The sequence below is a fragment of the Syngnathus leptorhynchus genome, chromosome 7 (genome assembly GCF_054491065.1).
Source record: "Syngnathus leptorhynchus isolate UIUO chromosome 7, UIUO_Slep, whole genome shotgun sequence".
NCBI lineage: Eukaryota > Metazoa > Chordata > Actinopteri > Syngnathiformes > Syngnathidae > Syngnathus > Syngnathus leptorhynchus.
This window is the reverse complement of record NC_141201.1, coordinates 6,931,373-6,954,601: the sequence shown is the minus strand read 5'-3', so window position 1 is coordinate 6,954,601 and position 23,229 is coordinate 6,931,373. Positions and strand designations below refer to the sequence as shown.

General features: G+C 40.6%; 1 protein-coding gene across 6 annotated transcripts; it reads right to left on the bottom strand.

The window, feature by feature from the left end:
* Positions 1-279: 279 nt before the first annotated feature.
* On the bottom strand, positions 280-22,816 carry usp2a (ubiquitin specific peptidase 2a). 6 transcript variants are annotated; one of them, XM_085916663.1, is made up of 14 exons: positions 22,605-22,816; positions 19,450-19,555; positions 14,681-15,488; positions 6,735-6,785; positions 5,498-5,621; positions 5,263-5,374; positions 5,045-5,155; positions 3,557-3,621; positions 3,376-3,479; positions 3,002-3,082; positions 2,847-2,925; positions 2,373-2,477; positions 2,121-2,241; positions 280-1,619 (listed from the first exon to the last, which is right to left on the bottom strand). In XM_085916663.1, exons 3-14 carry the CDS (start codon positions 15,425-15,427, stop codon positions 1,535-1,537), a joined length of 1,785 nt encoding a protein of 594 aa, XP_085772789.1. In that variant the 5' UTR covers positions 15,428-15,488; positions 19,450-19,555; positions 22,605-22,816; the 3' UTR covers positions 280-1,534. The 6 variants fall into 6 exon arrangements, with proteins under 6 accessions (XP_085772789.1, XP_085772794.1, XP_085772790.1 ...); XM_085916668.1 differs by having other exon boundaries at positions 3,002-3,079; XM_085916664.1 differs by lacking the exon at positions 19,450-19,555.
* Between the last annotated feature and the right edge of the window lie 413 nt (positions 22,817-23,229).

Sequence of the window (23,229 nt, the reverse complement as noted above, 5' to 3'; positions counted from 1 at the left end):
CTGGCGTCTGTCTAAATATAACGCTTGTTGCCATTTCCGTGACCTTATGAAATGGGTCGTGTATCAACTGTATTCTAAATTATGACGACCAAACCTTATTTCATATTACGTTAATTATACGGTATATTTCTTGAGTTATTGCGGACTTTTTTTTTTTAAGACTGCTGAGTTGAACAGCAATTTTGACAATTGTCGGAAAATCCTAAAATAAGCCAAAGAGATGAAGACGTTAAATAAAATGCTAAAAGCATGGTTTTGTGGAATTTTATTCATATATATCCATATACCATATTTACTCATTTTTTGACTGCCACTCCACTGTTAAAAAGTGTATCATTACAACATCCTTTAAGCATAAATATCTTTTTTCTTCTCAAAATCTGGTAACGAAACCAAATGAAAACAGTTATGGGTCAGCTTCAGCACCATTGAGTTGTACATTCTCTATATTGCATCAGGCTATAAAAATATACAGATCAATTTTTTTGTCTTCTTTAAACATTCTTTCCTTGTTGTTCAATGGCATGAAACAGGAGAGGAAGATCTCATCTGGAGTGATGAGGAATTAAGCTTTACTTTTATCGTATTGATGAATCCATTTCAGATGCCAGGTCATTCACTCATTCACAACACTTTGCAAAGATGGATAAAATAACCTTGTGAGAAAAAAACAGCTCAGACATACGATGCTCAGAGTGCCACCGGCCTCGCAGCCATATTTCGAGCAAAATTAAAGAAGATGATGCTGTCGAAAAACAAAGGAGTGTTTTGGTGCAGTGGAAGTGGCCAGTGGGCTGACTATTCCTGTTACAGTCACAACGTGAGGACGGTTTAGGCCTACTGAAGGGAGAACATTTGTGACTGCTAACGAAGGTAGCAAAATGCGTGTTAGGTCAGAGCTTGTTCAAGGTTGCAAATGCTTGCAAAACGTTCTCCAGATTTCCGCCGACAATTTTTGTGATTTTTCTTGTCGCACATGTGACAAGAAAAGTACAAATCGAACCTTGAGCCAACCCTGACGAGAATGCAACTTTGCTGCCAAAATAGCGACAAAGATGTGCTAAAACGATTTTCCAACCTCAAATAACAACATAACAACAAAAACTCTCCAACGCAGAAAAGATCCCAAAAAACCTGCAAGTCATTTGAACGCTTTGAGGCAACCGAGAAAAAAATAAAGGCGCAGTCAGGAGTTGAGCTTGTGGTGCATAGAGAAGACTTGGGAGATGGAGGTTCATGGGTTCCTCAGGTCAATGGGATTATTGCCCTGTGTCCGTCTAACACACACCCACACACACATACTAGACATACACACACATCTCTACCCTGGATGAAAACGGTGAGAACAGACAACGAGAGCAAAAGAAGGGCTGGTGATCACGTTCTCTTGTGTGTCCCTTCTCCCGCCGTCTCTGCTGAGAGCCAGCCTCCATCCTGGTGGATGCAAGCCTTTGTGCGCGCGACGTCGCTCGTTTTTACATCCGACTGTCTGTCGAGAGTGGTGCTGCGGCCTATCGTCGTCGCCTGCCAGGATTCACATGCGCGAGGAGGAAGCCAGCTCGTAGAACAAGACGTAGCCGTCACTGCTGCGCACTTGGCTGGAGGACATTGGCGTTACTCTGGAGAGGGAGAAGTGTCACCGAAGAGGAAACGTATTATTGGTCTTAATTATTAAAGCATAGATGACAACCTGAACCATGTCAAAAGTCAGATCTCTGCCAAAGAAAGAAACGTTGTGCAGTTTGGACACAAGATGGCAGCAGATAGCTGTGAGCTATGTTATGAAATCAACCCAATATTCACAGCAACTTGTGACCCTTTGGAAAAACTGGATAAAGTGCAAAAATAAATTCATACAGTGATGAATACTACATACTGTACATCCCCACAAAGTTGCATGGACAGATCAATGTTGGATGAATAAAACTGCTTAACTTTGCAACTTTTAATATTCTCAAGCATTTTATCATTTGCTTGAGTGGTAAAACTTCCTAGGAATAGAGGTGTGCAGAAATCGTCTTAACAAACAATAAGTTAAGGGATATTATTGTCTGAAAGATGCAAATGAAACACTCTTCTAGTCATCACGTGCTTCATAAAGGTCAAGAGTTCAAGCATACCTGGAGTCATTGAAGGTGTACCACTCCCCAGATGTAGGGTTGCGACAGTAGGCTGTGTAGTGACCCCCCATTGTCGTGCCTGAGTGGTTGGACACAGCATACAGGTTGTACACTGCATGCACTAAAAGACAACGGAAAACAAGGGCAAAAAAGTTTGGTTTTGTTCCTTAAAAAAATATATATATATCCTTGAATTACAACTTTAGAGGATGCATACATTTGAGAAGTAGGCTATTTTCTTTGCAAACTTACTGCTATTTTCGGAGGCGAACTCTCGCAAGTCAAGATCCTTCATGGGGAAATTGACAAAGGTCGACAGTTTGCTGGTTCTCCTTGCTTCCGAGAAGCGTTTGAGGTCTGGACATCGAGTAGTCAAGGAGGCATGTTTTCTGTCTTTAAAACACTTCTTTACAGCACTGATGCCAAATATTATATAAAATATTGCTAGTGGTATCACAGGTCAATACACTTAAACATTTGATTGCAGTCAAATACCCAAACATGCTAAACCGTTTTAAAAACGAGTTAATTTTGCCGCTTAACTCAAATTCCATAAGTGCAATATTAATCAGAATGCTGTGTTTAGACTAGTGGGGGCACATACAACATATTATTATAAGAGAAAATCTTTGGGTTGATGAATTGGGCTTGAATTATGTACATAATTGAACATAGCAAAAACTCTCCAAGCTTTCAGGTCGAACTAAAAGTGTAGCAGAAAGATACGCAGAACTAAGATCTTGGGGAACTTCTGTACTGTGAATTTCTTGGTGCATCTTCTTCTTGCTCTGCACTTGTAGCACGTCTGTGGAGAAAACCAAACAATGCAACTAAGTATTGGCATAAAAGTAAGTACGACGCTGTTCTGTACCGAAACGTACCGGCTTCTCATCTCCATCGAGGACATCTTCTTTGGTGAAGAGCCGCATGCAGTCCATGAGGCTCACTTCACCGTAGCCCTTCTGAGTGGAAGCATAGATGCGTTGACATTAGCACACAAACACACACACACAAACAGATTCAGAGAGGAAAATTAGAGTTTGAATTAAGATGTTCTTTCAGATCTCATGTACAGTATGATTTTCAAATCTAAAACATCTCTGTTGGAGCTTTGGTGTCAAGTTGATAGATGAGAAGTACCTTGCAAGAATAGTGCGGGGCATTTTTTATTCACTATTCAATAACAAGGGTGTGTCGAAGTGGTCGATAATAAAACATCCCTGCACTCATTGTGTGGCATATAGAGTGTCCAAACCTTAGCAATTGGCAGGGACAGATCCCAGAAAGGGTCAAAGACAGTCGAGCAGAAACCACAATGGCTGCAGGTTAGAGAGCTCTTGAGTTGTCCTACAAACAAGTCTGAAAGACAAAAGATTGCACACCTCAGCTTCATCTGCATTGGGTCATTGATGCTAAAATGATATAGTTCAGCTTACCAACGATTTTGCTGTCTTCCCTTTCCAGGTATTTACTCCACATCTTCTTCCCTTTCTCCTCATCCCTGATAATGAACAATGCAATGCACTTTTAATGTCAGACTGTACATGGAAGAGACAAAACAGTTCATGTTGGATACGTTTACATAGTCATGTAGACAAATGCGAGAGTTCTGCAATACCCCTTCCAAACTCACTTTATTGGCCCTTTTTTTTCCAACCAATATTGATATTTGACTGTCAGTGGCAATTCTTTGTTGACTAATCATCATACCCTACACAAAAAACTATATTGTGCTACTCTATGCTTAAAAGTGGAACATTGTGAGCCCCTTACCTTTAATGATGCAAATGCATACTGTACCGATGTGTGGGGAAATGAAATCAAATTTTGATAACAGCAGAGAGAAATTGCACAGATTAACACTGACCCTTAAACAAGCAGTTAGGTAATGTATAATAATATCCAAAAAGAATTAGGGCATTAATCTGACCAGCGCAGACCCAGAAACCGACATAGCCTTCAATTACTGCTCCGTGACACATTTTGCATCATGTGTTACAAATACACACAAAAACTAACAAATGTTTACATTTCACCTACAGCTAATTTTAAAATTTTGGATGCTAAATAATAATGATGTTAAAAAATTGAACTTTTGGAATTTTCTTCTGAAACTGAATAGGCAATTGATTTTTTTTTTTTTTTTTTTTTTACATTATTATTTGGGGCACACATTTATTCATAATGCAATTCATTGAAAAACTGTGAGTGGGATCCAGAAAGTGATTCCACATTATCCTATAGTTATCAGTTGTTACAGTTGACTATATGTTACTGAAACAATTCACCCTGATTGCCACATTAAAAAAAATCAACTAATTTCATTAATTATATTCAATAACACATTTTCCAACTGAGAACTTTTTTTTCAAAGTAGAAATATTATTACTATTATTGATGTATGAAGACAATGATGATGATTCTCTTTACTATAGTATTTCATTATGCAAGTGCCCCCCACTCGTCTAAACCAGTATGCTGGTTAATATTATGGTTGTGTAATAAGAATTGAGGGGAAAACGTGCCTGTTTTTATCCCCTTCAAGGGACTGCCATCTGCTGTTGACTGAAATTGATGTCACAATGCCCATTGGCTCAGCTTACGAATGACAATGGTCACCTGTTTTTTTAGGTTTGGCCACATGACATTTCAAAGGCGTTTTGACATCAATTTCATTTGTCAGCAGGTGGCAGTACAGGACAAAAAGGCAGCCACCTGGGATGGATAGAGCACATTTTTTATCTTAATTCAATAAACACAATATTAACCAGAATGGCATCTTTAGACCAGTGTGAGCACAACATATTGCAAAGAAAGTTTTGGATTTAACTTCTGCTTTAACAAGGCTCATGAGTGATGGACAAGATTGTGCCTCGTTGGGAGACGACATGCATTCTATGCTTGTAATCTCTCACAATACTTACGGCAGGTGATCAAAATCTTCGACAGTGCCTCTCGGCCTGACCGTCACTCTGTTGACCTCATTGTGTAGGCCGTCCAGGAGGAAGCGCAGGAACTCTTGAGCGTCCTGTTGGCTGGAGAAGACAATAGATAATTCAATGCCAATGACCTCCACTCACTGCTTGACAAACTAGCCTACAGAAATACACAAGACAATATGAAAAAAAAAAAAAAGGCTTACTTGTATCCCACAAATCTGGGAGCGTATCTCTGGATCTGAGTTTTGAATTCAGACGGACTGACAGCTTCACTGCTGGTTGACGACCACATGGTTTGTATCAGCTTGGCAAACTCTACCAACATAAACACAAGAATGAATTGTATTGGGCAATCTAACTGCAAATGGAGAGACTGCAATCAAAGCCAGAGTTTAAGAGTGGGAACACGTTTCTGTCTGAGTTCTGAGTCTCTCTCACCTTCCATGAGGGCCGTGTTGGTACGGCTGTTGTTGTTAAGGTCTCTGCGGTGCGAGTTGTGCAGGCAGTAGTCTCGCAGACTGTGTGTGTTGCTGAGACACTGCAGGATACTATTCATAAAACACTAGAAAGAAACCAAAATAAAATGTCACATGTTGAGCTGCTAATAACCCCTGATGCACAAGTCGGAAAATTTGATGTGTTTCACAAAATTGTTTTCATTCTTGATTCAGATTTCAATGTAACTAGAGTGTGTTGATGTGAACAATGGACAAGATTTGTATTTTCCAAATTGACATGCAAATTGCTAAGTACCGTATTTTCCGGATGATAAGGCGCACCTAAAAACCACAAATTTTCTCAAAAGCCAACAGTGCATAGTCCGGTGCGCCTTATATATGGACCAAATTCCTAAATTTAAACTGGCCCGAAGCATTGTGTCATGAAATCAATCATAAGTGGCCCGCTGAAGACGATGAATCATGAATCAAAAAGACTACGGATCATTATTTTGTGATTATAAAGTAATTTCTTGCATCTGAAGTTGAAATTAAATAGATAAAATGGAGAATGATTTGATTTGGATTAAAAATCTGACATGATACATTAATGGTGCGCCTTATATTCCGGTGCGCTTTATATAATGACAAAGTTTTAAAATGGGCCATTCATTGAAGGTGCACCTTATAGTCCGGAAAATACGGTAATACATAACGGATAGCTGCTGGAGGACAGTATCTCTACCTGTGTGAATCCAAATTAGTAACTAGCAGATATCTGATATATTGTATCCACTTTGATACATAAAAAGTGGACATTGATCCAGTTTGTGATAGATGGCACAAAATAAACACCTCCAGTCGCAATGTTCTCATGGAGACAAACGTTTTCTACAGCATACACTGCTATAACGTGTGGTCACAGGCACAAAGGCAATATGCACTTTGGCAGGTTCAAACCGGTAAAAGGCAAAGAGAAAGAGTGCTCCTTGGCCAAGAGTTCATAGTGCTCCGATGAGCTAACCTCACAAAAAGAGCAACACACAAATCCCATTTATTTTCGGAACCCTACAAAAGCCTGTTGCCTAGCAGATAGTCTTTCAGACCCCCCACTCCGGCGTGGGCGGATGTCAACAAAGCGATAACATACACCACACTAACTGCAAGTCTGTACAATTTCTCACTTTACCAGATACACATGTCAAATGATTTCTACTGTAAATGGAAGCTGTACTCACTGTGTTTCCCAGATTTTTCAGTCCAACCAGTCCCTGGGCACTTTTTGAGTTCTGGAAAACATCACGCAGAGATAAGATCAAAACCTTGGAGGCATATTTGTGATTTGACAAGTTTATAGTTTTTTTTTAAATAAATAAAACAATGTACTGTGTTGTAATGATATATATACATTAAGTGAAATAAACATTTGAATGATGTTTTACACATACATTTGATTTTGGTAACAAGTTTTGCACACATATAATGTTGATCATTTAATTTCATGTTTCGAAATGCTTTGAGATATACTGTATATTTTTGCAATAAAAACATTGGTAAAATGAATCTAATCGAATGATTACTTCAAGTCTGCAGCACTAGGCTTCAGCTTCTTGTGGGACAGAAAATGGATGGCAAGAGGGATGTCTGGATGTTGTGTTGGTAAATGACGGTTAAGTGAGTGACGCAATTGGGGGAAGGGAGGGGGGGGGGATCTTTTGTCCCTCTCAGATTGCAGCAACAGAAAATAGCAGAAAATGTCATAGCCTTGAGCAATTTCTATCCAGTAGCTCCAACCCATAAACATTTTCAAAATGAAATTGGGATTTAGGCTTCTTTTTTTTTTCATGTGTTGTATTGGCACATTTTCACAGTCTTAACAGAATGCAAAATTGTACAACTTAATGCTGTTCAATTCCATTACACAAGTGCAGTTGTTACGTAATTGAATGGCTAGAACTAACACAAAGTCAGGGGGGGTGGATAAGGAATGTGCCCTGTTCTAAGATGCCGAGCTTGAAGTCACACTTTCAGGACAGATGTCTACAGAAGTGTATTGTTGCCACTCCAGGGGAAAAAAAAATAAATAAACACATAAAAATGATCATGTAACACCGTGAAAATTCTCATGTAAAAATGATCATAAAACATTTGCAGCACAACACAATGATCTTAATAAAATAAATGAAGCATCATATCCTGACCACTGATGTTTGCAGTATGATGGTGAATTGTTTTCATGGTGCGTGCATGGAGCATTTTCACCAAGCCTCAATAAAGACTCCATCATGGCAATCCTATTTGGACACCTTAAATTGTATTTCATAAGACACTGCCCCATCAACACATGCACCCACAGATGAACGCTTGGCTATACTGTGCTGACTGATGCCATGGCCAGATTGCGCCGCCTCGTCTTCTTGCTATTGGCTGATGCTAAGCCGAGCTGACGTCACAGCTAGGGGAAAAAAAAAAAATCCCTGTTCTGTCTCTGTAGCAACGCTATTCTTATCTTTTTTTTTTTTTTTTTTTAATAGGATGCAGTGTTAGAGGACATTACAGTGAGAGGGCTGAGAGTGGAGTACGTGTGACGCAGTGTATGTGATTTACAAGCCTTCAATGAAAAAAAAACAACTTGAAGGTTCATTGGCATTAGACCAGAATACAAAGCGAATCATGTGGTCTTAAATTCTTAAGTGACAGAATGAAACTTTCCCAGCATCACTGATGATGTGTATTTCATTACATTGATAATCTTTCTCAGTGATGTACAGTCAGAATTATTGCAGTTGTTACGTAAGCCGTCATATGAACGAGGTCACTTTCAAGGTGAAAAAAAATCCAGCAGCTTTTACCAAGGTGATTGAAACCGCCTTTCAATGTTAATGACAGGATGTGACACAAAAGAAAATGCAATTACACTTCAATATCCATTTCCTAAGTAGCACGTCAAAAAGGATTGGTACATGAATGGGAATGGCTGGCTCTTGCTCTGATCCCAGCCAGTAGCATGACCATAATGACAGCTAATTCCGTTATGCAAATGCTCCAATGATTCTCAGACGTAAGCAGTTTAAAGCAGCAATGGTGTGTGTGGTGGATTAAACTCATGTACACACACCGTGGCTGTGGGCAGGGAGCAGTATTATCAGCAAGATTACAAAATTAAAACCATGAATTATATCCCTATCATGTAAATAAACACATTTGTAATATGATTAATATTTATTGCATGAGTTTTCTTTAGTTACTAGGGCTGCCTCACACCTTTTTTCTTAGTTTTCTTTCTGTACCCTGGCCACCCAATTGAGTCTGCACCACACACCCATTCAATTTAGTATTTGACAGTGTATTACACTGTATACTCTGTAACTATTTTCAAACTACTGCTTGAAAGGAATGATGCATGGACAGAAAGATAAGTGATAATCATAAGAGGGATCATATGACTTTACATTCCAGTAGTTCCATGTGAACAAGCAGATGTATACATACTGCACACTGAAGAGGTGGCCCACCAGGAGACCTAATATAAATGCTTCATTCATAAATGCCATAAAGCACCGTGGGCTACTGCTGAACTACTTTAGAAACACGGCCCCTTTTAGCCTAAAAGCATTGGGAACAGAAAGGCATTCCAGGAATCAGGTTGAACGGAAATAAGGGACATACAAAATGTCCTTTCGGCCGGTACCCGACCGTGAAGGTATAATAAGTATAATCTGTCCAATCATTGTGCTCTCTTAATTCAAAGATCAAGATCTGCTGGAGGGTTATTTTGGAGTGGAGAAAATGGATCACAGCAAGGTCGTAGCAAGGTGTGTTCCCCTCATATGCTTTTTACAGTCAGCCTTTTTAATCAATGAATCACTTTGCTGCTTGGCTACAAGTTCACCCACCAGTATGAAAGGAATAATAGGTATACAGGATCTTGGCAAAACTGTCATCACGTGTAATCTAACATATTAAACCAGGGATTGTCAACCAGTCATCGGTGACCCTCGAGTGGTCCGTGGCGGTATTACGGTGGTCCACGAAATTGGAAATGGAAAATAACTAATATTTTTAAAACTATAATAATTTTTTTTATTTCGACTTGATTTATTTTCAAGCTAATTATGTGTATCATTTACCCATCCAAATGATGTCAAATGTAACTGAGATTCCCAAAATTGACATACAGATGCAAATAAATAGCCTATGTAGGTCTAGCCGCCTTCGGTGCAAAGCTGTGGTCCCGAGTTGCTTCTTTGTTATAATGATGGTCCCCTTGGACAAAAGCCATAATAAGTGACAGTTTCCCACCTCTCTAATATGTTTGTGTGCGAAGCAAACAACAGAACGCCTCAGTCCACCTGGCAGTGCCCACCACCAACAGCGGATCGGCTAGCAAAACAGCATGAGACAGAGCAACAGAACAATCTGTTCTGCCTTGCCTCTCTCACTTTGGCAGCAGGGTATCGTCAACAATATCTCTCTTTCCCTCTGAGGCTACTTATGTTGCTAATGTTAAGTAAAAACTCCCACGTGTGTACTTGGTCATTTTAAGTGTGTGCTTGCACATGAGACGGAGCAAGTGAATGCTCGCAAGAACACTTTCTGGGAAAGGTGTCTTTTTATTTGCCCTTGAAAACAAACAGAGGGTTGCATCAGGCATCGTATTTGTTGTACCAGTGTCCAGCTCAGCTCAACGTCTCACGCATTTACACAATTCCGGATACAAGAGCACAATCCTACTAAGAAGAATGGCTACTTTTCTTGGCCTTAATGAGTTTGCAGTATACTGCAAGACTAATCACAACACATTAATGAGAAAAGCGATAAATCATGTTATCTTTCTAGTCTACAATTCCGACTGTATTAAGTATGCATGGCTGTGTTATTCATTTAAAAGACAGACTTACCAATTTGGCGTGACTGCAGTGTGCGTCCTTGAAAATATGATTCCGAGGAAATACCCTATTTATTATTGGGTACACACCATGCACCACATATGAAATGCAGCCAATGGTTACATTGCCTTGTGTGCTACATATTATAATGGATTGGATATTGAAATCCTCTTGCCATTCACAACTACTTACATGTGACTCTACTTGAAAGAGGGCCATCGGGTAATAATGAATATCATTGGACTGTGAATCAATCCTAATTAAAAGAAAACTACATGCAGTGAACCTCTGACTATATAGTTCAGGAAACCTTCATGGGGAAAAGCAATATTCTTTTCACACATATATTTGGAGCGTTTCTTTTATGGCAGTTTTGTTACAAAGCATTTTTTTTTAACAAATCAATGCAATCATTTTGTGTAGTGTATGTTGTAAACTAAGATGTTATGATACATTTTAGATTGTAAATATCAAAATCTCACAAATGTGGGTTATATTATTATTAATCATATCATCAATAAGCAAATACAGAGGTAAGACACAGTATCAAACTGAATGTAGTTGTTTATCTCCAATGCCGGTGTCCCGTGGGGCTTGCTGCACATGTCCAGAAACAAACATACACGAACACTGTACACACCCTCATGTAGCTGCATGCACATGTCTCAGATAGGCAACCTCTCACACACACACACACACACACTCACACACACGCCAGAGGGAGAACATAGCACGTTCCCCTGCCACGCTGGTTGTGGACAAGGGGAGGGAGCAGTGAAGGTGGGAGGGGCAGGTGCACAGTGACAACAAAACATTAAGCATGCCAACCAAGCTGAAATCACTGGCTAGCTCCAGAGGCCACACTAATATGATTTCACATTACATAACAGAAGCTGGCACATTTTCAACACCGCACTGCAACTTTTTTTCCTCCCCTTATGACAACAGAGTTGTTCACCCTACAATTACGTTTATTTGATCAGGATCAGCAAACAATTTCAAATTGACCCGGGGCATTTAAAAGTATATGCTAGTCATCATACATTAAGCCAAGCAGATGTTTGATTCATACTAGACTAGTTACTATGTTAAACTGGATACATTTTATGGCAACATAACGTTTGTGTTAATTAGGCCTTTAAACCTTAACCGACACATTAACACTGACTGTAACGGTAAAATTTGATGCGCCACATAAGGATGAGATTCATTATTAGACATTACGTGTTTGTAACATGAATGCTCCCACAACATAACTGCAGAGGTGACACAATTGGTGACACACCACTGGTGTCCCTCTGAGACATTTGAATCCGAACGTTATCAAGTAAACATGACAGAAGATGTCCCTCCCCCATCTCACGAGATTCACCAGTTCTGTCATTGATCATGAATTAGAATATTTAGAGTACATGATATCATATCTGGCAACTGTACATTTTGCAATACACCCAAAAATATAAAGGAATCCCTGTTTTTTTATTGATATATTTTCTCTCTTTATGGCCAATGAACAACAAGCAAAGAGCCTCACAGATAAGAGCAGTATAGTAAGAGCAGTTGTAGTGTAGCCCGATGGTGAGGATTAAGCGCAGTTATATAAGTAGTGACCCGTTAGTGCGGGCCTACTGTTAGCTCCTGGCACCGTGGCGTACAGAGGCTTAACACAGCGGCTTACCTCTGCAAAATGACTCACTTTAACGTTAACCTGACACCGTTTTCGGTGGAATACATAACACACAAGCAATCGTGACAACGTGACTTTTCTGAATGATCAACCTCGTTAAAGCATGTATTTACTGATCCTCGCAACGAAACTGAATGACTGCTTGTTAAACCTACTTGGGCTAGATTCGAACTAGAAAAAAAAAAAAAAACATGATTTACGATCTATTTACTCAAACGTGGCGCCTTCACAGAACTACGAAACGTAGTAGGGCGCTGCGTCCGTTTCTTACCTTGGCTTGGTTAATGAGGAGCCCCACGAATGCTGAGACCAGCACCGAGCCTGACATGCTGCCTTTTCTCCGCATCTCTTGCTTAAGAAAGGGCAACGCGGCTGCCGGCGGTTCCTCGGGAACGGTCACCGTGTATGTCTGTCTCATGCTGGGCATGCTGAGGAAGAATGGAGCCGCGGCTCACAGACGCGAGTCGACGAGTTGCCGGTTGTCTGGAACGCGAAAACTGTCGTGTTCTGTTGCCCGCTGTCATTCATTCAAAAAAGCAAAACGCCGAATGGATAGCGCTTCCAAAACCTCCTCTTTATAGTAATCGCACCTTGTGAATTCACAAGGAGAGGGTGGGAAAAGCACAATAGAAATAAACGCCACAAAAATCCGCTATTACTCCAGCATTCACATAAACAGAGCCACTATCTATGAAGATGAATCTCATTCCGTTTGACAGCACGCTCGATCCGCCCCTAAACAGAGCCTGCCCACCACACGCGTCATCCATCGCCCTCCCTCGGCCAAGCCGTTACGTCAGAGACCAGCTTCCTCCGCACTGATGTAAAGACCTCAGCAGGAGGGGTAGGGGGGGGGGCTGGCTTCAGGCTGTGGTCAAAGACCACACGGGTATGGATTAATCATGGCAGACACCTACACTTAACCAACTCTGAGCAAGATGACGCATTAGCTTTTAAATTACACACAAAATGCAAGTGATCCTGTGCAGGACTTTTACACACTACTGAAACTCTATCTATCTATCTATCTATCTATCTATCTATCTATCTATCTATCTATCTATCTATCTATCTATCTATCTATCTATCTATCTATCTATCTATCTATCTATCTATCTATCTATCTATCTATCTATCTATCTATCTATCTATCTATCTATCTATCTATCTATCATTGGATAGCAATAATATTTTTGTCAATCAGTTCCACAACACCATAAAATTAGCACGTATGACCATGATATTGTTGTGCCTTATAATAAGGGGTTGTTTATGTTTAGCAATATGACGTTTTCAGATATATTCAAGGCAATTTTTGACAAATGATACTGTGTTTACATACACTGCTAATTTGGGCATCGTATTGGTGTTCTTTCTGTGTTGTTACACGGTCAAATGACAAACATGTTTGACTGAAAATGAATCAAGAGAGCTTGGCAAAAAGCTATCAATCCCAAACACGTTTGACTGAAAATGAGTCAAGAGAGCTTGGCAATAAACTATCAATCCCAAGGGCTTAGGTTTATCCTCAAATTTCATTTGAAAATCTAATGAATACATTGTAAATTACAATGATTACACAATTGTTGTGTCAAAGTAAATTTCAGGAGAGGACGTGTAGTCTTCCCAACAGGAATCTCATGTTACAATCTATTTGTGTACACAACAAATAGACATGGAACTTATTCCACCTCTCTATATGTGGGAGACAAGAATCTGCTCCACGGGAACTCCTATGTAAGAAGGGAGATAATGTAGCATATACTGTATGCATGATTTTTGCTTACGCTAGAGTATTGGAGCCAAAGATCTGAAAAGACGGCTTAACAAATAAGTTTGAATGAGAGTCTCTGCAATTTGATCTTAGAGGACAGAATTGGTACTGGTTTGCATTGTGTCAATTGAATTAGAAAACAACAATACATATACGTTGTAAGGTGCAACTGATGAATTTGTACTGAGAATGGATTTTAAATCAATATTTCGTAGGGAACATTAAATGCTGACAAATGCTTTTAAACACACAATGTGTGGGAGACTCCTGTGGAATTTTTCAGCAACAGAATGACCCTGGTTGGACCAAATTGTTCTAATTTAAAAGTGACCTTTTCTATGGAACATATGAAGTGCATTAATTTGTTCAGCTGTAAAATAAAACAAATATAAGACCAAAAACAACGTAAAACTCCTCATCCTTGTAAGAGCGTCAACAGACAGGAAGCAGGGAGGCAATCACAGCTCAATACTCTCACCAAGTGGCGTTTAAAGTTATTGCAGCAATAGTACTGTAACGTCTGCTTGTTGAAATTTAAACGTGTATACAATTAATTATAAATTACTGAGCTCATCGGAGGTGTGAGTTAGCTAATTGCATGGGGTCAGAAAAAGTCCTGGGTTAAGAGGTCATTTGTTCCCAGCCACTTACTCTACGTAGCCTTGTTTGCATATGATTATCTTGTTGTTATTCAGTTGGCAACATAATCTGATCTCGTATTTCGTTTGTTCTTTGCCTTCAAATTTACCAATACGACCACTGTACACGTGAAGACCTCAGTACCATCAGTGGATCATTTCAATTCAGTGTGAGGAAGAAAAAGGATGGTCCTACCGTGGAGTCCCGAGTGGGGCGACCTACTCCACTCGTGCTTGGCTCCCACACTGAAGAACTGTGTAATCTGCTGCTGCTGCTGCTGCTGCAACTGAAGCCTTCCTTAGTGGAGCTCCATGAGACGGCCTCCTGAGTAGTGCTCCGTGGTGGGCCCGGTGAGTTAGTGCCATAAGTGTTAGCCACCTCACTGGTCCGAGAGCGACAGCTCCTCGAGGCGCTGGAGGAGGAAGATGGGCTAGCGGCGGAGGTGTCATTTAGGCCCAGAGCAGCCAAGTCCCTGGTTAGGTCACTCTGGGATGATGATTTACGTCGATTAAGCGACATTCTGGAGGCCACCGGTGATAAAGAGAGGTAGCTGGACTGCGCTGAAGAGTAAGAGCTGTACGTTGTGTAGGCTGACCCCCCACTGAGTCCAGAACCTGCATAGCTCTTGACAGGGGTTCGACTGAGGCTTTCACTGCGGCGGTTGCTGCTACTTCCAAGGATGTCTGACCGTGGGATGACACGGCCCCGGTCTGGGTCCAGGGAGGTGCTGTAGTTCCGGCTGCGAACCGTGGAGCTGCCGAGATAGCTGGAAGAGGTGTAACCTGAGGACGAGGTAGTGGAGGCAGGGGACTTGTAGGAGGACAACCTGTTCCGCTCACCGTAGGAGCTAAGGCTTGAGGTTATGGGGGAGCTGTAGGAGCTGTAATGGCTGCTGTAGGACGGGCCAGCGTAGCGCTTGGCAGTGGAGGAGACGTGGGACATGGTGCTGGTGCTGCTGGGTTCTCAGCCACAGGAAAAAAGGGCCTGCGGAAGACTGCATTGACTGTAGGCACAGCAAACACACAAAAGAGGGATCACTTGATCAGCTACTCGTAAATCAATCAATAAAGAGAAAAAAAAATCATTTCAGCTTCTCACAAAATGTTAATTTGATGAAATTGTTACAATAAAGTATCAAATGGACACTTACACACATGCTCGTCATTTTTTTTTTGAAACAGCCAAAACTTATTTCATTTCAACGATGCCATTTGAGTACATAGAATCCCGAAGCGTGACACTGTTGTGAATTACCTCCCATCGCGTCACTTCGAAACGTGCTACCGAATCAAGTCCCGCAGACTTCCACGGAACGGACGGCCTTGCGTCTTAATGCGAAGACATAAGACCAGAGCCCACTCGCGTTTGTTTGTTTTTTTCGTGATGAACTGTCCGTTTAGTTTCTATTGATATAATTATGAATACTATAATTTATTGCACCCATTGGGTGTGTGTGTGTAAATTTGTGTGAGCTCCACTCCTGATTGCTCCCAAAAGACTTTCTCAGTTGAAACAAACAATATTCTGATGTAGTCATTAAAAGCAACAGTACACGTAATTTGTAATTCGTGCAAATTAAAACTGTAAATTGGAGTAAAAAGGTCGCGTGTGATGACGCGTGAAGACAATTTTAGTCTGGATGGAGACGAGTGTGCAAGACGCAAAGAAACCAAAGACAACGTTAAAACCATCATGGACGTGTTGGTTTCATATGGAAATTAAACAATAATGTCACTTTTAAATAAATTTGTTTAACTCCGCTAATGACTTCAACTGGTAATATAAAAACATGTCTGTTCAAGCCGAGATGATTCTATTAAGACTATTCTTGAAACTAAATGTATCAAAATAGCCAATACAAATGTACTGATATCAGCTAACAGTATCTCTTGATGTATTCGTGTTTTAAATTTAACTCACCGTATTGCTCCCTCGTTGCACAAAAAATTTTTAAAAAATGACGAATATATTTAGATTGGCCTGGTCGTCATGTGGGAGGAGTTGCACACAAATGGGAAGACTGTATTTAGCCTGTGCGCATGCATTTAACACAAGAATGACCAAAAAATGGCGGTGCGCGTCACGATCGGATCGAAATCGGCATGTCACAAATTGTTATTTTGATCATTCACGAGTCAATTATTATGGTGATGAATCTGTGTAAAATGCATCATGAGGCACCAGCAAGCAGCTGCTCATTTAAAATCATTCTCTATCTTGAAGTAAGGGATGCATGTGGAAACTAAAATTAAAGTCAATTAAGATGATAGATTGATTGTGAAAATTCAAAGGAAAGTGATACTCTGGCTATTAACATTTTTTTAGCTGTAAATGTTTAGTGGACTTTAAAATAAAACCATGCACTGTCAAAGAAAACCAAAAAGGGATCTGGGAATAGCTTAGACTTGTTTTCACCCCCAAACCTCTGTCTTACTACATGCTTTAAATGTTGATGGAAATAAATAAGTCAATTATGATTGCTTTTTCAATGCTGCCATGAAACCAAATTCTGTCGTGCAGGATTTGTATTCCTAATAGGTGTCTGACGCTTTCTCTCTCCTCTCCCCTTTCTTAGGCTTTCTCTCGAACCAAATGTTTATCAATAATTCAGAAATAGAGTCGACAGGCAGGTGGCATTCTGGTGATAAGCCAACATTTACTGCTGGCCAAATCACAAATGCAGGCCAGGCTAAGCTGGTGATTGTGTGGAGTACTGTTTGACAGGTTAATATCTACTACAGCATGTAGATAGGTGTAGATAACAGTCTATTTACCGTTAAATTGATCGCCTCGTATTTCAATAATTGAGAAATCATCCATCCATTTTCTGCACCGCTTTGTCCCCACGGGGGTCGCGGGCGTGCTGGAGCCTATCCCAGCGGTCATCGGGCAGTAGGCGGGGGACACCCTGAACCGGTTGCCAGCCAATCACAGGGTACACAGAAACGAACAGCCATCCGCACTCACACCTAGGGGCAATTTGGAGTGCTCAATCGGCCTACCAAGAATGTTTTTGGGATGTGGGAGGAAACCGGAGTTCCCGGAGGAAACCCACGCGGGCTCGGGGAGAACATGCAAACTCCACACAGGGAGGGTCGGAGGTGGAATCAAACCGGCACCGTCCTAACTGTGAGGCGGACGTGCTAACCAGTGCGCCACCGAGCCGCCTAATTGAGAAATCATTTCGAGATATTCTTTTACTAGTGATTGTCCAAATCTTCTGATTTCGGGCTCTCCAAAAATAATTCTCTCAGTCAGAGAACACGATGGATTTTCCTTTTGAGATGAGAGTAGCCAGGGAAAACAACAGTACACAGACACACTCTCTGGATACTTGAGTATTCTCATTCGTTGAGCAAGTTGGTAGCTTCCATGACTACCTTTGTGTTTGTGTTTCTGTTGACACTTTAAGGACCTTGACCAATATATCAAATATATCATCAGTAGGTGAATTAGAAAACATGTGAGTACAAAAGTTAGAAAAGCACTATAAAAGTGAAAGCTCTTTGCCAGTTTTCACTTTTTATTTCCTAATCACAACCACATATCAGGACTACAACGATAAAAAATAATACAGTTCACTGGAGCCTATCCCAGCTGACTTTGGGCAGTAGGCGGGGGTACACCCTGAACTGCTCACCAGCCAATCACAGAGCACAAATCGACAAACAACCATTCACACTCACACCTACAGCCAATTTGGAGGTTAATCAGCCTACCACGCATGTTTTCGAAATGCGAGAGAAAACCGTAATAAACCCATGCAGGCACGGGGAGACCATGCAAACTCCACACAGGAAGTTGGGCCTCAAAACAATTGTGGCAGCTAACTTGACTTTGAAGGCTGGCCCTGAAACTAAATGATGCAATTGAATGTTTTCAGTGCAGCGAGCACCTGCACACCACTTCTCTACACCCCTGATAATAATAATAAAAAAGAAAAAAAACATATGAAGTTCTGATGATAGCCTCTGAGTTGCGCAGGGTTCGGCTCTGACAAGTGTCTATATATATTCTGAAATGTGAGCAGGACATTGCTGAGGCCACCCTGACGCCTCATTGCTTGCTTTCAGTCATCAGCTGCAAACTGCTTCACAATCTTGGCTTTGCTACTTGATCTCAAGAGCCACAGGCGGACTTGATCCAACTATTCCCAGCAACAGTTTCAACACAATGCATCGTATGTATTTAGCCCCACTCAAGTCGAGAATGAGCTGGTTATGAGTTCAAGTGAATCAAACTGAGGGCAAACTTAAGTGCCAATACAAAAATGTTCAAGATGGACAAACATTTGACAAAAAACGTTAGCATCAATCCATCCGTATGTCCGTACGTCCATCCATGTCGACATGACCACATAAGTGAGCGAATTGGCATAGTTGCCCGACTCCATTTAATTCGACTTCTTTCTATGGCCTCTGTTTTCAAGCTGTCAAAATCTACATGGAAGCAGGCTTGACAAAGTTTTGGTATTCTCCCGGTAACACAGTGCTTGGGCGCAATTAAAAACCAGGCAATTTGCACAGTTGTGGATGTAAACACAGCCGAGTATATTTTCATAGTCATTCTAAAACATTTATCAGGCACTAAACATTTTTTTTTCTTCCATGCATATATAAGTCTCCCTTTTTCATGTTCATGTAGCATCTCTGTATTTCCTTTTTAGCTTTGTGTGCAGAAAGTGCCAATTAGTAGAAGAGTATAGCTGCCTGAAATTTTTGATTTCCAATCCAATATCACTGTCCAACCCAAATTTGAAAAAGTGGAACATAGTCAAATTAGGGTTAAGTTTAAATGCATTTTCAACTGTCTCATTTAACTCGAGTTAATGCAGTAATTTGATTTTCTTGAATGCATGCAAACGTATTGCATGACAGTACCCGAGTACATGCGCCATACATCTTATTCCAGTGAACTCTTACAGAAGGTGTTAATGTTTAAAATCGTGTGTGTGACATGGTTACCTGCCGTAGCAGTTCCCATAGACTGCGAAGGCTCCTGGGCTACTTGCCCTACTTTTACTGACCCACAATGTCCACACACTCACAGGCTTTGAGACATTGATCCCACCTGAGGAAACATAAGGACACACAAACTCAACAAGGCTGTGAAACAGCAACATATACAAAGTTTTTAGACCACGAATTATTTCCTCCCAAGTAACCAAAGTTTAATCAAACACATCTCAATGTCATGGCAATAGTGCAAAATGATGGCATGGAACATAGAGAAACATTTATTACAGCTTGATAGTCATTTCAATGTTGTGTCTCCGAGACAATCGACCAGCCAATCAAAATAGATTTGTCATTTTGGATCCCGGCCCTAATTTTGAGACAAGATAATTTACCTGATTCCAAAGACCCACTGTTTTCATCTTTGTGTCTCTCACAACAGGCTGACATTGCTTCAGCAACTATAAATATCTATTTATGGCTAATGACATACACTGTACTTGCATGCCATGCATGTATCAAATCACCATAAAAGTATAAAGTTCAGGTAAAGACAATACCAAGACTCCATCTGAAAAAGTTTTATAATATCGCTAAACATTATTTTCAAGACTCATTCCTCCACCAGAGGTAGAAATCCATTACTTTCACTATTCAGGGCATGATCTTGCCCCCTATGTTAGGGGTCTATTGTTAGGCAGGAAAAACGAAAGAACTTTTGAAGATAATCCCTCATCGTCTTTCGTTACTGTGCTTTGTTCGGAAGACGTAGCCAACAGCTGAGAAAAACGGGCACCTAAAACAACAATAAGTGTGAAATGAAAGCGTCTCTTTATCAGGTCCTCACCGTTGTTGTTCTGAGCGGTCCGACCAATGGGCAGATACAGGGCTGCTTGCTCGAGAGGAGTGAGAGGATAGTATGAGCACAGTTATCCAGAATGCCACGGATCAAGTTACAGAGCTGGTAAATATAGCAGACACCTATGACCTCGTCGGGTCACTCAACACTCGGACGCATTCCAATTTGCTTTTAAAGAACCAGCATTTCGCCTTATTCGAGTTGAGCTGGGCAAACAAACAAAAGATGCCCACTCTGCTAAAGTCAGCAGTTCACAGGAGATACAATTCAATAAGAAGAGTCAGCTTGCGGCAGTAAAATAATGCCATGGTATTGCAAATCGCATAGCTGCTGTATTTGCACTGAACTCAAACTTCACACCACTAAGTAAAATGCGATAACACTGACAGAAGAACAGTGGAGCCTCCAAAGCAGAACATAAATTGTCTGCTGGTTGACTTCCAAGTCATTCAAATTCAAAACAAGTGTTGCCATAGCAAGTAAATTAAGTGAATGAATGTACCGAGCATGACTGCAGTGTGTTCACACACCCCTCTCGCTCACTTTTTAGGAATTGGGAAAAATATTCTATAGTGACAGCCCTACTACAGGCTATATATAACTCTCCTAAAATGCCAAGTTTTTGAGCTCTTTTGGATTTATATATATTAACAACATATACTAAATATAACAAGGAATATATATATGTATACATTAGCATTAAACACATTTACCGTATTTTCCGGACTATAAAGTGCTACTTTTTGCACAAGCCAGTTTGGCTTATCTATGGAATTTTGTAAAGATTTTTATTATATTGTATGATTTGTGCATATTCTCTTATATGTGGAAATTAAACATGAAAACACCTGCGGTTTATAGTCCAGTGCGTCTTATTTATGGCCAAACAGGATTTCCCCCTAATTCTAGCTGGTACGGTTTATATTTGGGTGCAGGTTATAGTCTAGAAATTACAGTAGTCACATTCAAATTTATGATAAATTCTTATCTAATTGACTCAACACAGACCTGCAACCATTTAAACATATCTCTCAAATAAAGTTTGGATGCTGTGGTGGGCTTTTTGCTCTTTTTGCTTTTCAGCAGAAACCTGAATGTTTTACGCACACTGAATGGTATTTAGAAATATTCATAAATCCTTCTAACATGACTAAGGCTCCAATTTCAGATGAGAAAAAAACAGAATGATTCTGCCGCCACAATGTTTCACTATTGATAGATATTGTGTACTTTTGGTGATGAGCCTCTTGGGAGTCTCTCTGACCAGATTTATTCTTTACTTCAGTTTTGGATGGACATCCAGTTTCTGATATCATTGAAGAATGATATCCCTAAGATCTGACTCCAAAAAAAGGCAGAACAACCTAAGAACATCATGAACTCTATCAGATGCACTATACATGATGTGCTGGCTCCCATTTAATGTGAGCTTGAATGTGATTGGTTAATTGCGAACACAGTTGCATCCAGAGTTATATTTTCTTTCTATCTAGAAAATCCATACTGGAGGGCCTGATTCAAGATTCAGGCCACATCATTTTTTGGAGTGGAATCCGACTATTGTGCTACCATAGAGAAGAAATGACGTGAGTGGAAAAGGACGGTGGCAATGTGGTGAGCAGGCACTGGACTCGGTGTAATGTTACATGGCACACGGAAAGAAGATGGCACAACATTGCCTGCGCTACAATAAGTGCACAATTTACAAGATGATGATGACTAGTGTTGTGACGTCAATTCTTATCGTGATTTTGTAATCATTGCAACTAATTCGTGAAGAACACATTTACTCGAACGTACCCGGCCCCGACTAATATCAGACTAGGGGGGGCGGGGAAGGTGGTTCGTGTGCGTTAGGACTTCATGCAACCACATACAGTGATGGTTCACGGTTTAGAGACTGATTAAACATTACCGATTGATAACGCGGCTCCCGGGGTATTTTAGTAGCAAGCGTTAACTTTACTAAGCCACATCCTGTTCAAAATGTTAGAATCACGCAGCACCATCTTTCAAACAGGAGCGCTTGACTAAACTTTAATGGCACCCAAAATTACATTTGTAACCGCTCAGGAAAAAACAAGCAAACAATCGCAAAGTGCTTGCACACCAATTTCGACGATTTTCAGAACTTTTGGACTTTTCTGCCATTTGAGGAATTCATCGGCCGTATTTCATGCAAACGATCTACGTTTACATGTGAGGTCTGGGAGGTTAGGAATTCATTTCGCAACGTTTCCATGGTTTTCAGGACTCGGTTTGGACGCCAGCTTCTATTGGCGTGATGGTAACCGTATTTACTCACCCAGCAGTGGAAGATGCGACGGCAGTAAAACGCCCCCCAAAAGTAGCTCGTTAGCGGGATTGTGCTGATTTCTTCGCCGTTACATAAGTTGCAGTGGACGCTGGTGTTGGATGGAAGACCGCAGTGCTGGGCGTTTAATCAACCCTATGCTGGAATCCAGTCGTTTCTTCAATGCAGTTAGAGTTTCAGCAAGCAAGTAACGGAAGGTTCCCTTTAACTGTGACGTCACTTCGACAGCGTAGCTCGATTCTGATTGGTTAATATTTCTCAGAGAACGTCACGAGTCACGGCGGCGGACCGCCCCCGACTCCGTCGTCATGGAGATGAACGTAAACATTACAGATTTCTTTCACTAGAAAATATGTTGCATTCAGGGTTTCAAGGAAAGATGATTGAAATGTATCTATGTGCTGATGGGATATGTGTTTTCTGCCGATACATGACGTGAGCTCTAGCTATGATAATTTCCCAGCGAATTTTAAGAAACGGATGTTGAAGTCTGAAGAATTTTAATTTAGTTAATCTTCATCTGCTAATGGTGGATAATGTGTTTACTTAAGAGGAGTTAAGAAAATAATGGTAAAAACAAATCTAAATGGTTAGAATATACATCGTTGCAAAAACA